At 36.2% G+C, this 21,369-nt stretch overlaps 1 protein-coding gene across 3 annotated transcripts in view; it reads left to right on the forward strand.

The window, feature by feature from the left end:
* The window catches only part of LRBA (LPS responsive beige-like anchor protein), a 723,035-nt gene that overhangs the window by 537,821 nt on the left and 163,845 nt on the right, over positions 1 to 21,369 (forward strand). For all 3 annotated transcript variants that reach the window (XM_024764049.1, XM_024764050.1, XM_024764051.1), the window contains 2 exons: positions 16,871 to 17,011; positions 18,057 to 18,176. In XM_024764049.1, the coding sequence (XP_024619817.1) occupies positions 16,871 to 17,011; positions 18,057 to 18,176 (261 nt within the window). The remainder of the gene's footprint in view (positions 1 to 16,870; positions 17,012 to 18,056; positions 18,177 to 21,369) is intronic.

Here is a 21,369-nt window from a genome sequence, read left to right on the forward strand (position 1 = left end):
TGAAATTTGCTTTATTGCTCCAAACATGGTGTACATTGGTTAATGCTCCATGTGTACCTGAAAACAATACATACTCATCTATTATTACATAAAGTGCTCTATACATGTCAACTAGGTTAAATTGGTTGAGAGTGTTGTTAATATCTTCTATATCCTTACTAATTTTATATCTACTTGTTCTATTGATTACTGAGGGAGGAGTGTTGACTTCTCCAACTGTAATTTAGATTTATCTGTATCTTTTTTCATTTCTCTGTTTTTGTTTTATTTTTAACATTTGTTTCTGGGTACCTGTTTGAGTTGAATTATGTCTCCCCAAAAGATATGTTGAAATCCTTACTCCTGGCCCCTGTGGACATGACCTTATTTGTAATAGGGTCTTGGCAAATGTAATGAAGTTAAGATGAGGTGATTAGGATGGGCCTAATTCCAACATGACTGGTATTTTCATAATAAGAAGATGAAAACACCATGTTAAAACAGACATCAAAGGAAAGAACACCATGTAGTGATGGAAACAGAAGTTGGAGTTATGTTGCCAGAAGTCAAGGAATACCTGGGGCTATAAGAAGCTGGAAGAGGCAAGGAAGGATCCTCCCCTAGAGGCTTGCAAGAGAGCATGGCTCTACCAACACCTTATTTTGGACTTCTAACTTCCAGAACTGTGAGAAAATAAATTTCTATTGTTTTAGGCCACACAGTTTGTGGTAGTTTGTCTTAGGAGCTCTAGGAAACTAACACAGTGCATACACATTTCAGATTGTTATGTTTTCCTTATAAATGAATTCCATTATCTTTATGTAAGGTCTCCTTTCATACCTGGTAATAGTCCATGTTCTGAAGTCTACCTTTTCTGATGTTGATATGACAGTGTTATTTTGATTATTACTTGTAGTATCTTTTTCTTTTCTTTTCTTTTCTTTTTTTTTTTTTTTTTTTGTGGTACGCAGGCCTCTCACTGTTGTGGCCTCTCCCGTTGCGGAGCACAGGCTCCGGACACGCAGGCTTAGCAGCCATGGCTCACAGCTGCTCCGTGGCATGTGGGATCCTCCTGGACTGGGACACAAACCCGTGTGCCCTGCATCGGCAGGTGGACTCTCAACCACTGCACCACCAGGGAAGCCCTGTAGTATCTTTTTCTATCATTTTTTTAAACCTGTCTCTGGCTTTATTTTTTAAATTTCTTTTCTGTGGACAATATATAATGGAGTCTTGCTTTTATACCCATTCTGATAAGCTCTGCATTTTAATTGGGTTGTTGAGACCATTTACATTTAATGTAATTTTTGATATAGTCAGTTTAAATGTACTTTCTTGCCATCTGTTTTTTATCCCTTATATCAGTTCTTTGTACCTTGTCTCCCTTTATCTGTTTTCTTTTAGATTATGTATTTTTATTATTCTATTTTATCTTCACTGTGTCTTGTTATTTATACTTCTTTTTAAAAAGTTTAGTGGTTTCTTTATGGTTTGAAATATATGTCTTCAACTTATGACAGCCTTCCTTCAAATAATAATATACCATTTCATGTATAGTCTTCAAACCTTAAAACAGTATACTCCTGTTTTCCCTATTCCATCCTTTTGGAGTGAGAGCCCATTAGGAACAGTGTTTTGTTTAGTTTTGTTCTTTCTTTATCTGCTGTACAGGCATATCTTGTTTTGTTGTGCTTTACTTTATCGTGCTTTGCAGATATTGAGTTTTTTACGAATTGAAGGTTTGTGGCAACCCTGCCTTGAACAAGTCTATAAGTGCCATTTTTTCAACAGCATTTGCTCATTTTGTGTCTTTGTCGTATTTTGGTAATTTTTGCAATATTCCAAACCCTCCACCGTTAAAAAGATTATGACTACTGAAGACTCAGAAGATGGTTAGCATTTTTTAGCAATAATGTATTTTACAATTAGAACACGTACATTGTTTCTTTAGACATAATGCTATTGCACACTGAATAGACTACAGTATAGTGTAAACATGACTTTTATATGCACTGGGAAACCAGAAAATTCACGTGACTCACTGTATTGCTGTATTTACTTTATTGCAGTGGTCTGGAACCAAACCTGCAGTATCTCCGAGGTATGCCTGTGTAGTCATGTGGGTCTCGAGAATGCAAGCCTCATTGGCTTTCAGAGCTAGGTGTTTTGGGGGCCTGTCTCACAAGTGGAAGTCCTAAATGTTGAGGTGCTAGGTGTTTGGTCCCAAACTCACTCCTCAGGGAGAATCCATGAGCTGTGAATTCCCTCCCCATGGTGCGTCAGCTGGTGTGTCACTGTCAGGGGTGGGGTTTATGAGATTGTGTTATAACCTTTCCTACCTGTTATGATGTGGGTTTTTCTTTTTTGCCCAAGGTGTAAGAGTTGCTCAGCTAGGTTTTAGATTTCTTTCAGAGGGAATTGTTCCATGTGTAGCTGAATTTTTAATTTCTCTGTGGGAAGAAGTGAGTTCAGCAGCCTCCTTTGTCACTTCTTTGGACCAGAACTCCTGATTTTAAGGGTCCTAAGTGTTTCTTTAATTGGATAGGTGAATCGCTCAGGAAATGAAATCGCTCAGGTTTTGTTATAATAGCATTGAGTCTTTTGGGTGTTTGTCATTTTCATAATAACTTAAATCATCTTTTTTTTAGTTGACCTTGGATTGTTAAGATTGTTTTTTGGGTTTTTCCAGGCATTTAGCTCAACAATGACATTGGATTATCAGATTATTTTAATTGATTTATGTGCCTTTCTCAAACAGATAAATACCTAGAGTGAAAATCATGTAGTATGAACCATAGCTAAATAACATAGAACTGTGAAGGAATTGCTACTAAATCTACCAATGTGAGCCTCTAAAATGATTTAGATTCTACATCGGTACAATAAGTAATATGGAACACTATCTTTTTCCCAAGATGTGTTTGTTAACTTGAAATAGTATAGGGGGTATCTGTTTACTGCCACTTGGAAGAACGTGTGTTTTCAAGGGATTAAAATCTGCTGGTACTTCAAAACAAAAGTGCTTCTTTGTTAACTCTAAAAGCCATAATAGTGTGCCAATGAAAGTATTTTCTCGACAATACTAAATAAAATGTAGAGTGTGTGAAGATAAGTGCCAAAGCATCTCAGCTGCATATAGCACATGATGAAATATCCTAGAAGCCAAGGTTGAGTAAGTGTTGATGAGTCTGTTTGTTTTTTTGTCATTTAGATAAAAGAGCTGCTACAGCTGACACAAAATAGTTCCGGCACTCCCTAACAGTGGCAATATTACTTAAATGACAGGGGCTATTCTTTTATTTTCTTCTCTTTGGGGGTGGGAGAGGAAGGCAGGGGTAGAGAGGCACAAAATAAAATTCATTGGCTTCTTTAAAAAGTTTCAACAACACATTGATTAAAGGCTTTCATTTGGATTCATAGATGTGGATATACAAATATAAAAGTTAAGAGGCAAGTAAAGCAATAAACTTTGGTGACAATGTTTATGTTTTGTGTTCACTTGTTTTTTTTAACATCTTTATTGGAATATAATTGCTTTACAATGGTATGTTAGTTTCTGCTCTATAACAAAGTGAATCAGCTATACATATACATACATCCCCATATCTCCTCCCTCTTGAGTCTCCCTCCCACCCACCCTATCCCACCCCTCTAGGTGGACAAAAAACACCCAGCTGATCTCCCTGTGCTATGCGGTTGCTTCCCACTAGCTATCTATTTTACCATTGGTAGTGTATATGTGTCAATGCTGCTCTCTCACTTCATCCCAGCTTACGCTTCCTGCTCCCTGTGTCCTCAAGTCCATTCTCTATGTCTCCGTCTTTATTCCTGCCTAACCCTAGGTTCTTTAGAACCTTTTTTTTTTTTTAAAGATTCCATATATATGTGTTAGCATATGGTATTTGTTTTTCGCTTTCTGACTTAACGTCACTCTGTATAAGTGTCTCTAGGTCCATCCACCATGCTACAAATAGCTCAGTTTCATTTCTTTATATGGCTGAGTAATATTCCATTGTATATATGTGCCACATCTTCTTTATCCATTCATCTGTCAGTGGACACTTAGGTTGCTTCCATGTCCTGGCTATTGTAAATAGAGCTGCAATGAACATTGTGGTACATGACTCTTTTTGAATTATGGTTTTCTCAGGGTATATGCCCCATAGTGGGATTGCTAGGTCATATGGTAGTTCTCTTTTTAGTTTTTTAAGGAACCTCCATAGTGTTCTCCATAGTGACTGTATCAATTTACATTCCCACCAACAGTGCAAGAGGGTTCCCTTTTCTCCACACCCTTTCCAGCATTTATTGTTTGTAGATTTTTTGATGATGGCCATTCTGACCAGTTTGAGTGGATACCTCATAGTTTTGACTTGCATTTCTCTAATAATTAGTGATGTTGAGTGTCCATTCATGTGTTTGTTGGCAATCGGTATATCTTCTTTGGAGAAATGTCTGTTTAGGTTTTCTGCACATTTTTGGATTTGGTTGTTTGTTTTTAATATTTAGCTGCATGAGCTGCTTGTATATTTTGGAGTTTAATCTTCTGTCAGTTGTTTCATTTGCAAATATTTCCTCCCATTTGAGGGTTGTCTTTTCATCTTGTTTATGGCTTACTTTGCTGTGCAAAAGCTTTTAAGTTTCATTAGGTCCCATTTGTTTTTATCTTTCTTTTTATTTCCATTTCTCTAGGAGGTGAGTCAAAAAGGATCTTGCTGTGATTTATGTCATGGAGTGTTCTGCCTAGGTTTTCCTCTAAGAGTTTTACAGTGTCTGGCCTTACATTTCGGTCTTTCATCCATCTTGAGTTTATTTTTGTGTATGGTGTTACGGAGTGTTCTAATTTCATTCTTTTACATGTAGCTGTCCAGTTTTCCAAGCACCACTTATTGAAGACACAGTCTTTTCTCCACTGTGTATTCTTGCATCCTTTATCAAAGATAAGGTGACCATATGTGTGTGGATTTATATCTGGGCTTTCTGTCCTGTTCCATTGATCTGTATTTCTGTTTTTGTGCCAGTACCATACTGTCTTGATTACGGTAGCTTTGTAGTATAGTCTGAAGTCAGGGAGCCTGATTACTCCAGCTCCGTTTTTCATTCTCAAGATTGCTTTGGCTACTGGGGGTCTTTTGTGTTTCCATACAAATTGTGAAATTTTTTTTCTAGTTCTGTGAAAAATGACATTGGTAGTTTGATAGGGATTGTACTGAATCTGTAGATTGCTTTGGGTAATATAGTCATTTTCAAAATCTTGATTCTTCCAATCCAAGAACATGGTATATCTCTCCATCTGTTTGTATCATCTTTAATTTCTTTCATCAGTGTCTTATAGTTTTCTGCATACAGGTCTTTGGTCTCCTTAGGTAGGTTTGTTCCTAGGTCTCTTATTCTTTTTGTTGCAATGGTAAATGGGAGTGTTTCCTTAATTTCTCTTTCAGATTTTGCATCATTAGTCTATAGGAATGCAAGAGATTTATGTGCATTAATTTTGTATCCTACTACTTTACCAAATTCATTGATTAGCTCTCGTGGTTTTCTGGTAGCATCTTTAGGATTCCCCCTGTATAGTATCATGTCATCTGGAAACAGTGACAGCTTTACTTCTTCTTTTCCGATTTGGATTCCTTTTATTTCTTTTTCTTCTCTGGTTGCTGTGGCTAACACTTCCAAAACTATGTTGAATAATAGTGGTGAGAGTGGGCAACCTTGTCGTGCTCCTGATCTTAGTGGAAATGGTTTCAGCTTTTCACCATTGAGAACGATGTTGGCTGTGGGTTTGTCATATATGGGCTTTATTATGTTGAGTTAAATTCCCTCTATGCCTACTTTTTGGAGGATTTTTATCATGGGTGGGTGTTGAATGGGTGTTGAATTTTTGTCAAAAGCTTTTTCTGCATCTATTGTGATGATCCTTCAGTATTGGTTTTTCTCCTTCAGTTTGTTAATATGGTTTATCACATTGATTGATTTGCGTATATTCAAGAATCCTTGCATTCCTGGGATAAATCCCACTTGATCATAGTGTATGATCCTTTTAATGTGCTGTTGGGTTCTGTTTGCTAGTATTTTATTGAGGATTTTTGCATCTATAATCATCAGTGTTATACGCCTGTAGTTTTCTTTTTTTGTGGCATCTTTGTCTGGTTTTGGTATCAGGGTGATGGTGGCCTTGTAGATGAGTTTGGGAGTGTTCCTCCCTCTGCTGTATTTTGGAAGAGTTTGAGAAGGATAGGTGTAAGGTCTTCTCTAAATGTTTGATAGAATTCGCCTGTGAAGCCATCTGGTCCTGCGCTTTTGTTTCTTGCAAGATTTTTAATCACAATGTCAATTTCAGTGCTTGTGACTGGTGTGTTTGTATTTTCTATTTCTTCCTAGTTCAGTCTCAGAAGGTTGTGCATTTCTAAGAATTTGTCCATTTCTTCCAGGTTGTCCATTTTATTGGCATATAGTTGCTTGTAGGAATCTCTCATGATCCTTTGTATTTCTGCAGTGTCAGTTGGTAGTTCTCCTTTTTCATTTCTAATTCTATTGATTTGAGTCTTCTCCCTCTTTTTCTCGATGAGTCTGGCTAATGATTTATCAATTCTGTTTATCTCTCAAAGAACCAGCTTTTAGTTTTATTGATCTTTGTTATCATTTCCTTCATTTCTTTTTCATTTACTTCTGATCTGATCTTTATGATTTCTTTTTTTTTTTTTATAAATTTATTTATTCATTTATTTATTTTTGGCTGTGTTGGGTCTTCGTTTCTGTGTGAGGGCTTTCTCTAGTTGTGGCAAGCGGGGGCCACTCTTCATCGCGGTGCGCGGGCCTCTCACTGTCGCGGCCTCTCTTGCTGCGGAGCACAGGCTCCAGACGCGCAGAGCTCAGTATTTGTAGCTCACAGGCCCAGCTGCTCCATGGCACGTGGGATCTTCCCAGACCAGGGCTTGAACCCGTGTCCCCTAGCATTGGCAGGCAGACTCTCAACCACTGCGCCACCAGGGAAGCCCTATGATTTCTTTTCTTCTGCTAACTTTGGGATTTTTTGTTGTTCTTTCTCTAATTGCTTTAGGTGTAAGATTAGGTTGTTTATTTGAGATGTTTCTTGTTTCTTGAGGTAGGATTGTATTGCTATAGATTTCACACTTAGAACTGCTTTTGCTGCATCCCAAAGGTTTTGGGTCATCATGTTTTTATTGTCATTTGTTTCTAGGTATTTTTTGATTTCATCTTTGATTTCTTCAGTAATCTCTTACTTATTTAGTGGTGTATTGTTTAGCCCCCATTTATTTGTATTTTGTACAGATTTTTTCCTATAATTGATATCTAGTCTCATAGTTGGAAAAGATACTTGACAGTATTGCAATTTTCTTAAATTTACCAAGGCTTGATTTCTGACCCAAGATATGATCTATCCTGGAGAATGTTCCATGAGCACTTGAGACAAAAGTGTATTCTGTTGTTTTGGGATGGAATGTTCCATAAATATCATTTAAGCCCATCTTGTTTCATGTATCATTTAAAGCTTGTGTTTCCTTATTTATTTTCATTTTGGATGATCTGTCCATCAGTGAAAGTGGGGTGTTCAAGTACTGTACTATGATTGTGTTACTGTTGATTTCCCCTTTTATGGCTGTTAGCATTTGTCTTATGTATTGAGGTGCTTTATGTTGGGTGCATAGATATTTACAATTGTTATATCTTCTTCTTGGATTGATCCCTTGATCATTAGGTAGTGTCTTTGTTCTTTGTATCTTGTAACAGTCTCTAGTTTAAAATCTATTTTGTCTGATATGAGAATTGCTACTCCAGCTTTCTTTTGATTTCCATTTGCATGGAATATCTTTTTCTGTCCTCTCACTTTCAGTCTTTGTTTCCCTAGGTCTGAAGCAGGTCTCTTGTAGACAGCCTATGTATGAGTCTTGTTTTTGTATCCATTCAGCCAGTCTGTGTCTTTTGATGGGAGCATTTAATCCATTTACATTTAAGGTAATTATCGATATGTATGTTCCTATTACCATTTTCTTAATTGTTTTGGGTTTGTTATTGTAAGTGTTTTCCTTCTCTTGTGTTTCCTGCCTAGAAAAGTTCCTTTAGCATTTGTTGTAAAGCTGGCTTGGTGATGCTGAATTCTCTTAGCTTTTGCTTGTCTGTCAAGGTTATAATCTCTCCTTTGAATCTGAATGAGATCCTTGCTGGGTAGAGTAATCTTGGGTGTAGGTTTTTCCCTTTCATCGCTTTAAGTATGTCCTGCCCCTCCCTCTGGCTTGCAGAGTTTCTGCTGAATGATCAGCTGTTAACCTTATGGGGATTCCCTTGTATGTTAATTGTTGCTTTTCACTTGCTGCTTTTAATATTTTTTTCTTTGTATTTAATTTTTGATAGTTTGATTAGTATGTGTATTGGTGTGTTTTTCCTTGGATTTTATCCTGTATGGGACTCTCTGCCCTTCCTGGACTTGATTATTTCCTTTCCCATATTAGGGAAGTTTTCAACTATCATCTCTTCAAATATTTTCTTAGCCCGTTTTTTTTTTCTCTTCTTCTTCTCTGACCCCTGTAATTCGAATGTTGGTGCGTTTAATATCGGTCCAGCAGTCTCTGGGATTGTCCTCAATTCTTTTCATTCTTTTTTCTTTATTTTGCTCTGCAGTAGTTATTTCCACTATTTTTTCTTCCAGGTCAGTTATCTGTTCTTCTGCCTCAGTTATTCTCCTATTGATTCCTTCTAGAGAATTTTTTATTTCATTTATTGTGTTGTTCATTGTTGTTTGTTTGCTCTTCAGTTTTTCTAGTTCCTTGTTAAATGTTTCTTGTATTGTCTCCATTCTATTTCCAAGATTTTGGATCATCTTTACTGTCATTACTCTGAATTCTTTTTCAGGTAAACTGCCTATTTCCTCTTCATTTACTTGGTCTGGTGGTTTTTTATCTTGCTTCTTCATCTGCTTTGTGTCCCTCTGTTTTCTCATTTTGCTTAACTTACTGTGTTTGGAGTCTCCTTATTGCAGGCTACAGGTTAATAGTTCCCATTGTTTTTGGTGTCTACCCCCAGTGGCTAAGATTGGTTCAGTCGGTTGTGTAGGCTTCCTGGTTGAGGGAATTAGTTCCTGTGTCCTGGTGGATGAGGCTGGATCTTGTCTTTGTGTTGGGCTGGACCGCATCCAGTGGTGTGTCTTGGGGTGTCTGTTACCTTATTATGATTTTAGGCAACCTCTCTCCTAATAGGTGGGGTCTTGCTAGTTGTATGGCATAGGGTGTCTAGCACTGTAGCTTGCTGGTCGTTGAGTGGAGCTGGGTCTTAGCGTTGAGATGGAGATCTCTGGGAGAGCTTTTGCAGTTTGATATTACATGGGGCTGGGAGGTCTCTGGTGGACCAATGTCCTGAAGTCAGCTCTCCTACCTCAGAGACTCAAGCCTGACACCCAGCCAGAGCACCAAGACCCTGTCAGCCACAAGGCTCAGAAGAAAAGGGAGAAAGAAAAAGAAAGAAAGAAAGGAAATAATTTAATTAATTAAATAAAATTATTAAAATAGAAAAAAAATATTTAAAATAAATAAATAATTAAAAATAAAAGAAAGAGGGAAAGAATGAAGAGACCAAACCAAAAAACGAATCCTCCAATGATAACAAGTGGTAAAAACTATATTAAAAAAAAGAAAACCATACAGTCAGAACCCTAGGACAGATGGTGGAAGCAAAGCTATACAGACAAAATCACACGAAGAAGCATACACATACTGACTCACAAAAAGAAAAAGGAAAAAATATATATATATGAAAAATTAAAAAAGGAAGAGAGCAACCAAATCAATAAACAATCTACCAATGATAATAAGCTCTAAGTATTAAACTAAGATAAACATAACACCAGAAACAAATTAGATGCAGAAAGCAAACCCCAAGACTATAGTTGCTCCTAAAGTGCACCTCCTCAATTTTGGGCTGATTCGTTGTCTACTCAGGTATTCCACAGATGCAGGGTACGTCAGGTTGATTGTGGAGATTTAATCCGCTGCTTCTGAAGGTGCTGGGAGAAATTTCCCTTTCTCTTGTTTGTTTGCACAGCTCCTGGGGTTCAGCTTTGCATTTGACCCTGCCTCTGCATGTAGGTCACCTGAGGGCATCCGTTCTTTGCTCAGACAGGACAGGGTTAAAGGAGCAGCTGATTTGACGGCTCTGGCTAAAGGGGAAGGGGTACAGAATGCGGGCTGAGCCTGCGGCGGCAGAGGCCTACGTGACGTTGCAACAGCCTGAGGCACGCCGTGTGTTCTCCCCTGGAAGTTGTCCCTGGATCATTGGACCCTGGCAGTGACGGGCTGCACAGGTTCCTGGGAGGGGAGGTGTGGATAGTGACCTGTGCTTGCACGCAGGCTTCTTGATGGCTGCAGCAGCAGCCTTAGCATTTCCTGCCTGTCTCTGGGGTCCACGCTGATAGCCCTGGCTCGCACCCGTCTCTATAGCTCGTTTAGGCGGTGCTCTGAATCTCCTCTCCTGGCGCATCCTGAAACAATGGTCTCTTGCCTCTTAGGCAGGTCCAGACTTTTTCCTGGACTCCCTCCCGGTTAGCTGTGGCACACTAGCCCCCTTCAGGCTGTGTTCACGCAGCCAACCCCAGTCCTCTCCCTGGGATCCGACCTCCGAAGCCGGAGCCTCAACTCCCAGCCCCACCCGCCCCGGCGGGTGAGCAGACAAGCCTCTCGGGCTGGTGAACACTGGTCGGCACCGATCCGATGTGCGGGAATCTCTCCGCTTTGCCCTCTGCACCCGGGTTGCTGCGCTCTCCTCCATGGCTCCAAAGCTTCCCCCCTGCCCAGCCCCCGTCTCCACCAGTGAAGGGGCTTCCTATTGTGTGGAAACATTTCCTCCTTCACAGCTCCCTCCCACTGGTGCAGGTTCCATCCCTATTCTTTTGTCTGTTTTTCCTTTTTTCTTTTGCCCTACCCAGGTACGTGGGGAGTTTTTTGCCTTTTGGAAAGTCTGAGGTCTTTTTCCAGCGTTCAGTAGGTGTCCTGTAGGAGCTGTTCCACATGTAGATGTACTTCTGATGTGTTTGTGCAGAGGAATGTGATCTCCACGTCTTACTACTCCACCATCTTGAAGGCGCCCGTGTTCACTTTCTCAAAAGCTGTTTTTGCCAACTATTTTTCAGCATCCCCAAGACAAAATATTCATCTCTCTCCCCCTTTTGTGAAGCCTTCTGCTAAACTGATATCCATGCACATTATATAGGTGGGAATAAAAACATAAATAACATTTTTTCAGAAGAGCATTTAATCTAAACCTCCCATGAAAGGATTCCAGTGCCCTTGCAGATTCAGTACCAACACTTTCATCAATCCACACAACTGTAGTTATTCTAGGATTTACTAGTCAATTTAGTTAGATGTGACTCTGAATCTTGGCTCTGCTATTGACTGGGGAACCAACCTTTAATAGTCATTTAACTTCTCCCAGATGCAGTTTTTTCACCTGTAAATTGGAAATGCTAATAGTTTTTTATATTAAGGTGTTGTTGTAAATATAGTGAGATAATTTACTTAAGACTCTTAGACCCTTCACGTATAGCTAGTAAATAATTGCATTGTCATCAGATAGAATAGCCTCTTTAATATGTTTATCATAGTTATTTCCTATAATATTCCCAAAACAAATCATTATTCTCTAACCAGAAATGACCATCTTTTATGATGTCACATTTCCTGATAGTCCATCCTCTTTCATTGTCTGAATTTGAAGATTTTTGCTTAATTTGTTCATGAATATCAAGTACCTTACACTTAATTAACATGATTCTTTCCTTTAACGTGACATTTTTATAATATCAGATTCATATAACGTTGGGTTCAACCATATTGTTACCTTTTCCTTGTCCTCACTTTGTGATTGCTCTTTTTTGTTATTTATAGGATTACCGTACTTCCAGAATATAATAATGTATAACCTCTCTTGCCTGTATGCCCTCTTATATGTTGTCGGACAGGGTTTATGTGTAGTCCTGGAATTAAAGGATATTTCCAGTGTTCTAATCATACCAAATGAAGATAACATTGACAGATGGCTTTAGGCCAGTCATCGAGATCGTAAGCAAGATCCTAAAAGTAGTCATGCTCTTTTGCCTCCCCTTCATGAGCCCATTTTCACTTTTGACAGCTCTTCCCCACTCTGCCCTTAACCCACAAAATGTATGTTTATGATACACTGTACTTTAGCGTGTCCAACGGCCCCATTTCTGAGTCTGTTGCTGCATAATGACCTTTTTCTTTTCCTCTAATCTTCTCTCCTGCTTCTCATCCCCAGATGTTAAGGTTTAATGATTACCAAATAAAGCTTTCACAGAAACATGGAAAAAAATATCTTTTTAGACTTAGATTTTAAAAAGAGAAGGTTGTTAACTCAAGCAAATCTATACTTTGTAGAATTTCTGAGATTTATTGCCAGTTCCCTACAACTTTCTTACTCTTAGTAATTGTAACCATGGTCCAGCAGTTTGGAACTTCACTTCTGAAAAGTTGATATAAATTGGAACAGTTCACATATAAATCTCAAAAGGAAAAAGAAATTCTGGTGATGGTGATAATAACAATTACAACAACATTAATAGCAGCTATACTTATTGAGTACTTTGTGCCAGGAGCTCTTTACATATATACATTATTAGTCTTTTAAATAAACCTGTTAAATAAATATCATATTTGAAAAATGGAAGTGTAAGAAAGTGGGAAATTGTTGAAATCAGGAAAAACATTTTATAATACAACCGTTTATGGATAAAATGGCCCAAAGACTGGATTTGAGTACTGACTTTTGTTTCCTAGATTTATGTTGATTTTGAGCTAGGTTATTCAAGATACTTATTTTCTTCATTATTAAAATAGGGATATCTAGCTCACGTTTATTGTGAGAATGTATAATAATGTTTTCTAAAATACAAAATGTAAGCTGGAGGTTATTAATTAGATAACTTCAGGTAAGAAAATTTTTAAAAAGAAAGCAAAAACTTAGAATGTATGAACACTACAGTCTTTACAGCTTAACTTTTACTAGTAATCAGTTGAAGGAGTCTGTGTTGGGTGGTTATAGGGGCCTTTGAATCCAATACCATTTGTTTTTAATTAATGTAGTACTAGATAATTGTAACTTGCTTGACATTTCATATGCTTTTCACAGTAAAATTTGGAGGCCCTTTGGACTTTTGAAAGATAATTTTGTTTTTGATTATGTTTTTGAGATAGCGTAATGCAGTTTTGATGTCTACTGTGTACTCTTAGGCTTCTGACAGATAATGCACAGTACTGCATGTACCATTAGATGATTGTGATGCTTAATTACTTTCTTTCTTAATAGACAACATTAATTTCATCAGGCTTGTTTAATGGCTTTTTTTCTTAAATATTCTTGATCAAATGAGCTGAAAAATAACAATAATTATTATTACTAATAACTTACTGCATTCCAGGCACTGAACTGGGCACTTTACATGCAGTATTTTTATACCTCTAATAATTAGCAAAATTACTTCTCAAAAAAGGTAACAAAAGATTTTTTTATTGTAATATTCTTAAAAACCTGATTTAGAAAGTTTTGCTTTGCATATCTTGTTCTGAAAGGTATCAGATGAGAATTTCAAACAATACTTACCAATCTACCACAGTTGTCAGTTTGGCTATTCGTGAGAATAATATATCCTATGTGTAGTTTTTTTTGTTGTTGCTTTTTTGCTATTTATACATTTTCAAGAGTTCTGGTGTTCTTTTTTCTTTAATTTGTCTTTTCCTATTTTAATCCAAGTTCTTATTTCCTTTTTTTTTTTTAACGTAAATGCTTGTGTTGGTAGTCCTGATACTCTAATTTTTAAATAATTCCATTTTATTTGAATCACTTTTTCATCTTGTTATGATTAAGGTTCTTTTATTATTTTACAGATTTAAAAAATATAATTCTATTTGTTAGCTTTTTGTAGTGTTTAAAATTATTTTTCTATATCCTCAGCCTATTTATATTTACCTGGTTATGAACTTGAATTATACCTCTCTAATCAATACTTATTTTTTATTGATTTTTTCCAGGAAGTCATGACCATTTTAAATGACCAGTATTTTTGATCTTCTTCCTTTAATCAATTTGCTGATTTTGAAAAATAATCTGTCAAGCTTTTGCAGTTAAATTGTACAAAGAGCTTTCTGTAGGATGATAGTACTAAGGCATCTTCCTGAATTGCCCTCCATTTGTTGCTCTTAATATACTGTATAAGTAAGAGGAACCATCAGCATTTACTTTTAGTTCTTTTGCAGAGATGAATAAATATCTTGAAATGCTGATTTAGATAATGTTTCAAAAATGCTATGATGCACTTTGGTGTATGACTGACTCTTGCTTAGTTAAATGTTTTGCAGCATTATAACATAGTTGGATTCAGCTCATCTTTTAAAGCAATTGTCAGAAAAATATGGGCCAGCATGGTAGAATGTATTAGCTCAATACATTGTCTCCATTTTATTATGAAGCTGCTGAGGAAGCTGTGATATACAGCACTGTCATTACAGATCTATTGTTAGGATGGTTCTGCAGTCTTCTTTGCACTGCCATTAATTTATAGCAGTAAACAATATGTAGCCTTCCAACTGCAGCAAAGCAGAATCTTTTAATGAGGTGGATGTTATTACCACAATAAATCAGTGCTTTCGCGTAATGTATAATTCAATGTGTGTATTCCCACTGTAACTTCTCTGAGTAAGCTGATAGTGTATCATTGTCATTGCACAGCTCCACTAGTCTTTTTTTTTTTTAACCTTCTTTTATTTGGGGACTTCTTTTTTATATGCTTGCAAATAAATGTGCTATGTCTTGATAGCTGTCCTGTAGCAGGCTTCAGAAATCAACTGTAACAATCACAGCCGGAATCAATACTGTGGGTTCTACGTATATGGATCTCTGCACGATGCCATTTTTTTTCGGATGCTGGTGAAATCAATCCTAATTGGTTTTAGCATTATATTCAAGAAATGTGATTCTATAACTATTGATTTTGGGGGTGTACTCATTTGGAGAGTAATAAAAATAGGAGCACATAAAGTGAATACTTAATATGCTGCAGAACCATACCAAAGGAACATTGATTTTGTTTTCACGTAATTTGTCTTCCAGTGATTTTATTTCTTCTTTCTTTCCTTTGCATGGCTCAGTCTTCAGGGACAACAGCTAAAATACACTTAAAGGCATCCAAATTGGTTCTGTAACAAAGATTTCTTGGAGTCAGTTCCATCCTTAACTGGCATAAGTTTAGTAAATCAGATTTAACTCTTTTGTACAGAAACTAATGCTTTAAAAGATGGCATTTTAAATTGGTATACTGTGATACTGGTTTAAAATAATAATCAACTAAAGGTTTTTAAAAATTTGCTTGTAGAGTTAAAAAAAGGGCTTAAAATAAAATGTTGATTAGAACCATCCTATTGAAAGAGAATGAAAGGTACTAGAAATAAATGGCAGTTTTGAAAAAATAATTAACAATTTTAAGAAATATAGCCAAAATGATCATTTAAAATACTGCTTAAAATTACTTTTTAACATGAAAAGCTACTTAAAAACTAGTTTAACATTGCTTCATTTTCCATAGAATATTTCTGAATGCATCTGTTTTAAAACCAGTATTTTAAATTTCAGTTTAACGTTTTTTGCATAAATATCAGATATTTTCTTTCTCATATAAATGAGTGACTAACTGATAGGTTTTCATTAAAGAAAGTAATCTTACATTTTTTTTTTCAGTGAATTGGTACTTATATTTTAAATAAAGAGCAGAGATTTTCTAGAGATTAGAATGTTTTATGAGAATGAGTTGTTCCTTGTTTTTTAAGCCCTTAGACCCCTTTGAGAATCTTAGAATACTCTGTATGTCTTCCTGAAGAAAATGTACATGTGCATAATCACATGAAGTTTTGCTTACTGGTTAATGGAGTTCCTGAATTCCCTGAATAACAACAGCAGCAGCAACAGTAACGACACCAGCTAACATTTATTATGCTCTTATCTTATACCAACCAATATTCTGGGGGCTTATAGGCTATTGTTTTATTCAAACTTTACCCCATTGTTAAAAGATAACCTTAAAAATAATAGCATTCATTGAATATTGTCAGGTATGGTTTGTCCCTCCATGTACTTACTCATTTTATTTTCCAAAACAACTTTCTGACTGGGTATTGTCACTCCAGTAAACCCAGGCTCTTCATCACTTCGCTGTGCTGCTTTAGGGACCTCTGCTGTAAAGTATTGTTGTATACGCTCGTAATCTGTCTAATATTCTATTCATGTTACACATTTTTAAAAAATTTCATGCCGGCATGTTTTTATCTTTTAAATTGTGGTTTTACTCATACTATTAGAAATTTCTAGATTTACATTTAATCCCTTTTTCACACAATCTCCTCCTTGCACTCCTTCTCCCCCACCCTCGGCCCCTGCCAAATTTTGTTGCATTGTCTTCTCACAATCTATGATATGTTAATCCTTTAGCTTCAAGATTCTGTTTCTGGTTGTGGCTTCTAATGGACTAAAGAGGATTTTATAGATGCTTTCCAAAGTATCATATAACTAATATTCACTTCATGTAATTATCTTTATGAAAATGCTTGTTATGGGCTGATTAAAGACTTTTATTCAACAGAAAGTAGACTTATTGAGAAATGACAGGTTTCTTCATTTACTTATATGTGTATATTTAATGTGCATTGAAAAATAAATTTATATTTCAATCCACTCTCTGATTGTAACACAGCTTTAATTTGAATAGTATGTATTTTTAATTCTTTCACACTTGCTGATTAGATAATATTTGAAGAGAGAAAGAAATAAAGGACGATTGTATTTATGTGTTCTTGTTTCTTCTCCTCCCCGTTGGCAGCCAATAGGAGCTTTGAATCCAAAAAGAGCAGCATTCTTTGCAGAGCGTTATGAATCCTGGGAAGATGATCAAGTTCCAAAGTTCCACTATGGCACTCATTACTCAACTGCAAGTTTTGTTCTTGCATGGCTGCTAAGAATAGTAAGTTCAATTTGAATAATAAACCATGAATAAGTAAATTCAATGTTGTGGAGACTATGCATTGATTAAAAATCATCAGCATCTTTTTTGAATGGTGAAATTTTTTTCAGTGATTGAGACTCTAACTATATAAGTATCTCTTTATCCCATTTGGGCTGTATTTTATAACACATTACTGTAGAATGGCCATAAAAATGTTTCACCTGGAATTGCGTGAATTTTTTTCCTTAAATTTGCCTCTTCAAGTCGTTGATATCTTACCAGACTCTAAATTGTAACATATGTTATTTTCCAATGTAGTCTATTAAAATAAGAACTAAATAAGATTCCCTTAACACAGGCATATATTCATATATTTTGGAAACTTCAGTTGCCCAAAATGGAATAAGGTGTGTTTGTAATTTACACCAAGACTGCTGTGTATTGATAACATATTGGTTAAACAAGAAATGTTTCCGTAAAATTGAAAGGTGATTCATCTACTAGAAAGTAATTTCTTTGGGAAAGCATTAGCAGCACATCATTAATTAAAGCTTGTTAGAGGGTACAGGCAGATATAAATCCTAGAGGTAATTTATAGTGCTTAGCTAATTTCAAGCAATTATCCACTAATATGTGTTTAAGTGTTCTTTAACTAAAAGGAGGCTTTTAAATCTTCCAAACATTTTTCTTTTCTTAATCATAAATTAAATATTGAGCCATAACAATAGGAAAATTACATATTGGACTGTTTCCCTGGACTGTGAAGCAAATGCAGTCTAATTTATGTCTGAATGTTATTAATAAATTGTTCTTGGAAAGGAAGAGAGTCTGAAAAATATTGAAGAGAGTCTGAAAAATACTAAATTTTGGAAATATTTTTTCTGAAACAAGAATAATATAAGAATATTAATGTAATAATTTAAGTATAATTCCCAGTCTATGCCTAGTATGTATTACTGGCTAATGTCTATTGGTAACTAAGTATTTAGATATAAAGATTTATAAAAACCACATTTTTATGCATGAGGGAATATATGGCTTTTTAAAATGGCTTATTTTTTAGGAACCCTTCACAACTTCTTTCCTAAATTTACAAGGAGGGAAATTTGATCATGCAGATCGAACTTTTTCATCGATTTCCAGAGCTTGGCGAAACAGTCAGCGTGATACATCTGATATTAAGGTACAGAAATACTTCATTTTACAATTATTATTGCCAATGTGTTTCTTATTGAATGGATGTTGATAATTTCTCTCCTGCAATACAGCCCTATTTACTAAAGATGAGCCTCAAAGGATGAGGCCTTAATTAAGTGGCCAATAACCATTATATAAGATTTCTCTCTCTTTCTCTACCTCCTGTGTCTATCTCTTTCTGTCTATCTGTCTCGTCTCTCTTTAATTGTGGAACAGTTGTTTTCCTTCCTCCTTGGAATCCTTTTTAAAGGAAAAATATAGTAGTATGGATGTAAAGCAGCGTGCTTAATGGAATTCCAAACTCAATGAATAAAATTAATATAGTCACAAAAATACTGTGAGAAAGATCTCAGATGTTTAGTATAATTCAACTTATTTCATTTTATTGATACTTTAGCAATCCCCTGTCTCTATTCTTAAGGTAATCATCTTTTACCTACTGCTGGTTCTAAATGCCTACCTGACTCTGCTTGTTATAGAATTGCTTTATTGTTGAGGGGAAATGAGTTCTTCTATCTATATATATGTTCAGTAGATCAAAAACTTTGCACAGTAGCTGATACAATACTTCTGCTTCTGCCCTCAAAAGTACTGTATTTTAGTTTTGTGACATAGTATCTGTTTCTTCACTGTTTAGATGCTGTTGAGTAAAACAAGATATGCCTGTGATTGTGTCCTTAGGTGTCGTAAAGAGCTATGTCTTATACACAAATAATTATACTATATGGGAGAAAATGATAAGTACATATGAGAAATATTTGGGCTTGAAAGAGGAAAAGTTACATTATTAATGTTTATGTTACTATAGAGTACTTTAAAAAATTAATTAAAATTATAATTGTATCTTACTTTTAGTCATGATACATTACAGTCTATAAAAAGTGTTCACATACTTTATCTTACTGTAGATATCCAAGATATTTTGTTGAAGATTCCATCATATGCAGAAATAATCTCTTTTTAAAAATTATTTTTGGGGGGATGGGGGCTGTGTCAGGTCTTAGTTGTGGCATGCAGGATCTTTCATTGCAACGTGCAGGTTCTTCGTTGCATTGTATAGGCTTCTCTCTAGTTGTGGCGTGCGGGCTCCAGAGCACACAGGCTCAGGAGCTGCAGCACGAGGGCTTAGTTGCTCCGTGGCATGTGGAATTTTAGTCCCCAACCAGGGATTGAACTGGCATCCCCTGCATTGCAAGATGGACTCTGAATCACTGGACCACCAGGGAAGTCTCCAGAAATAATCTTTTATATTGGAACATCTATAGGAATTTTTGATAGCACAAATAATGTACTCTGAAATACTCTTGAAATTATCATATCCCTTAAGAATCATCAGTAGATAATTTTGAAATGGATAATTAGATAACAGTAAATCAGAATAGTTAACAGATTTAATAATGGTTTCTACTTCTAATCTCAAAGCTATTTCTTTACTTACTTTAAACCTTTTGAGAAGTCATAAGAGATATGGACATAGGAAAACATTGATAAGACTTTTTGTTATCAAATTGAAGACATGAAAAAAATTTTTTAATTTCTAAGTTCCTTTTTTTTTGTGGTACGCGGGCCTCTCACCTCCACGGCCCCTCCCGTTGTGGAGCACAGGCTCCGGACGCGCAGGCCCAGCGGCCATGGCCCACAGGCCCAGCCGCTCCGAGGCATGTGGGATCCTTCTGGACCGGGCACGAACCCGTGTCCCCTGCATCATCAGGCGCACTCTCAACCACTGCACCACCAGCGAAGCCCCTAAATTCCTTTGTTTTTTAAGTATCTCAGGACCAAGTTATAACCTCATACTTAAGTTTGGTAACAGAAGTGTAAACAAGAACAAAATTGTGAATTTGAATTTTTTTCTGCTCTGTAATAGAGAGGTAGTGTATATCTTCAAATTTCTACCTCTCTGTATTAGACATTCCCACTTAATGCTTTGTTAGACGGGAGATACATGTGATAGATAGATCCTTGTAGTTTTGTTGTCTCTTTTTCCTAAATCTCCTTTTTCTCTCAAGATTCTTTAATTAGCACATGTCTGGTTCCATTTCCCCAAACATTTCCTTCAAAATACCCCACTTGTAAAAAATAAATAAATAAACCCACACAAAACAGCTACAGCATTAAAAAATAAAACCCCCAAAACCCCATATGAACTTTACCTTTCTCATTCCTTATTTTTCTCATTACTCTTGTTTCTTCACAAATAATGACTCAAATCCATCTCGCTTCCCTTTGAATGCCTCAGCAGATTTTGATAAAAACAGCCCCAATTACTAAACCAATACTAGAATTTTAGTTCTTGTTATTGTGCTACTTAATTTCTAGCTTCCTAGCCTAGTTATATAGGGCATCTAAATGAAGAAGTAGAGTACAAAGTTAAGGCAAAAGTTAAAAGAAAAAAGAATTAAAAATTCCAAGTGTCAAGTTGATTGGAGCCTGCTTAGAGATACAGCTTTATTTTTTTATTTTTTGCAGTACGCAGGCCTCTCCCTGTTGTGGCCTCTCCCATTGCAGAGCACAGGCTCTGGACGCGCAGGCCCAGTGACCATGGCCCACGGGCCCAGCCGCTCTGAGGCATGTGGGATCCTCCTGGACCAGGGCACGAACCCGTGTCCCCTGCATCGGCAGGCGGACTCTCAACCACTGTGCCAGGGAAGCCCAGATACAGCTTTATTCTTAAATACCATTTCATTATGTTCAGAGGCACAGAAATTTTCTTCAGGACTAACTTGGATGAAACCCACTTACTCTTCTAACCAATATGTATATTTTCCTAATTTTCTTTTTTTTTTTTTTTAAACCACAAAATATCTGTAAGGTGAATAGGACATTGATAAATTACTCCATTTTCTATATTAATAACCTGGTAATTTGGACCCTACAACTTAGTGAGCACTTTGAAAAGTATATAATACATGGTTACACAGGCTATAGGCTATTTAAAGAGCCTCCTTATTTTTTATTTTTTGATCTTGCCTCCTCATGTTACATTCTAACACTTTATAAAGCATGTTTAAATTATTATAATAATATAATGTATAAGAATGAATATATTAAGAAAGCACATTTAAATTACTATAATAAGCATTTCATTGAGATATAACATATTTCAGATGGAATCATATTAATTATAGTCTGATCTTTATTTGTGTTGTCTTGTTAGAGTTTCTAGAAATACGAAGGAA

The sequence above is a fragment of the Neophocaena asiaeorientalis genome, unplaced genomic scaffold, assembly GCF_003031525.2.
Source record: "Neophocaena asiaeorientalis asiaeorientalis breed wild unplaced genomic scaffold, Neophocaena_asiaeorientalis_V1.1 scaffold594, whole genome shotgun sequence".
Taxonomy (NCBI): Eukaryota; Metazoa; Chordata; class Mammalia; order Artiodactyla; family Phocoenidae; genus Neophocaena; species Neophocaena asiaeorientalis.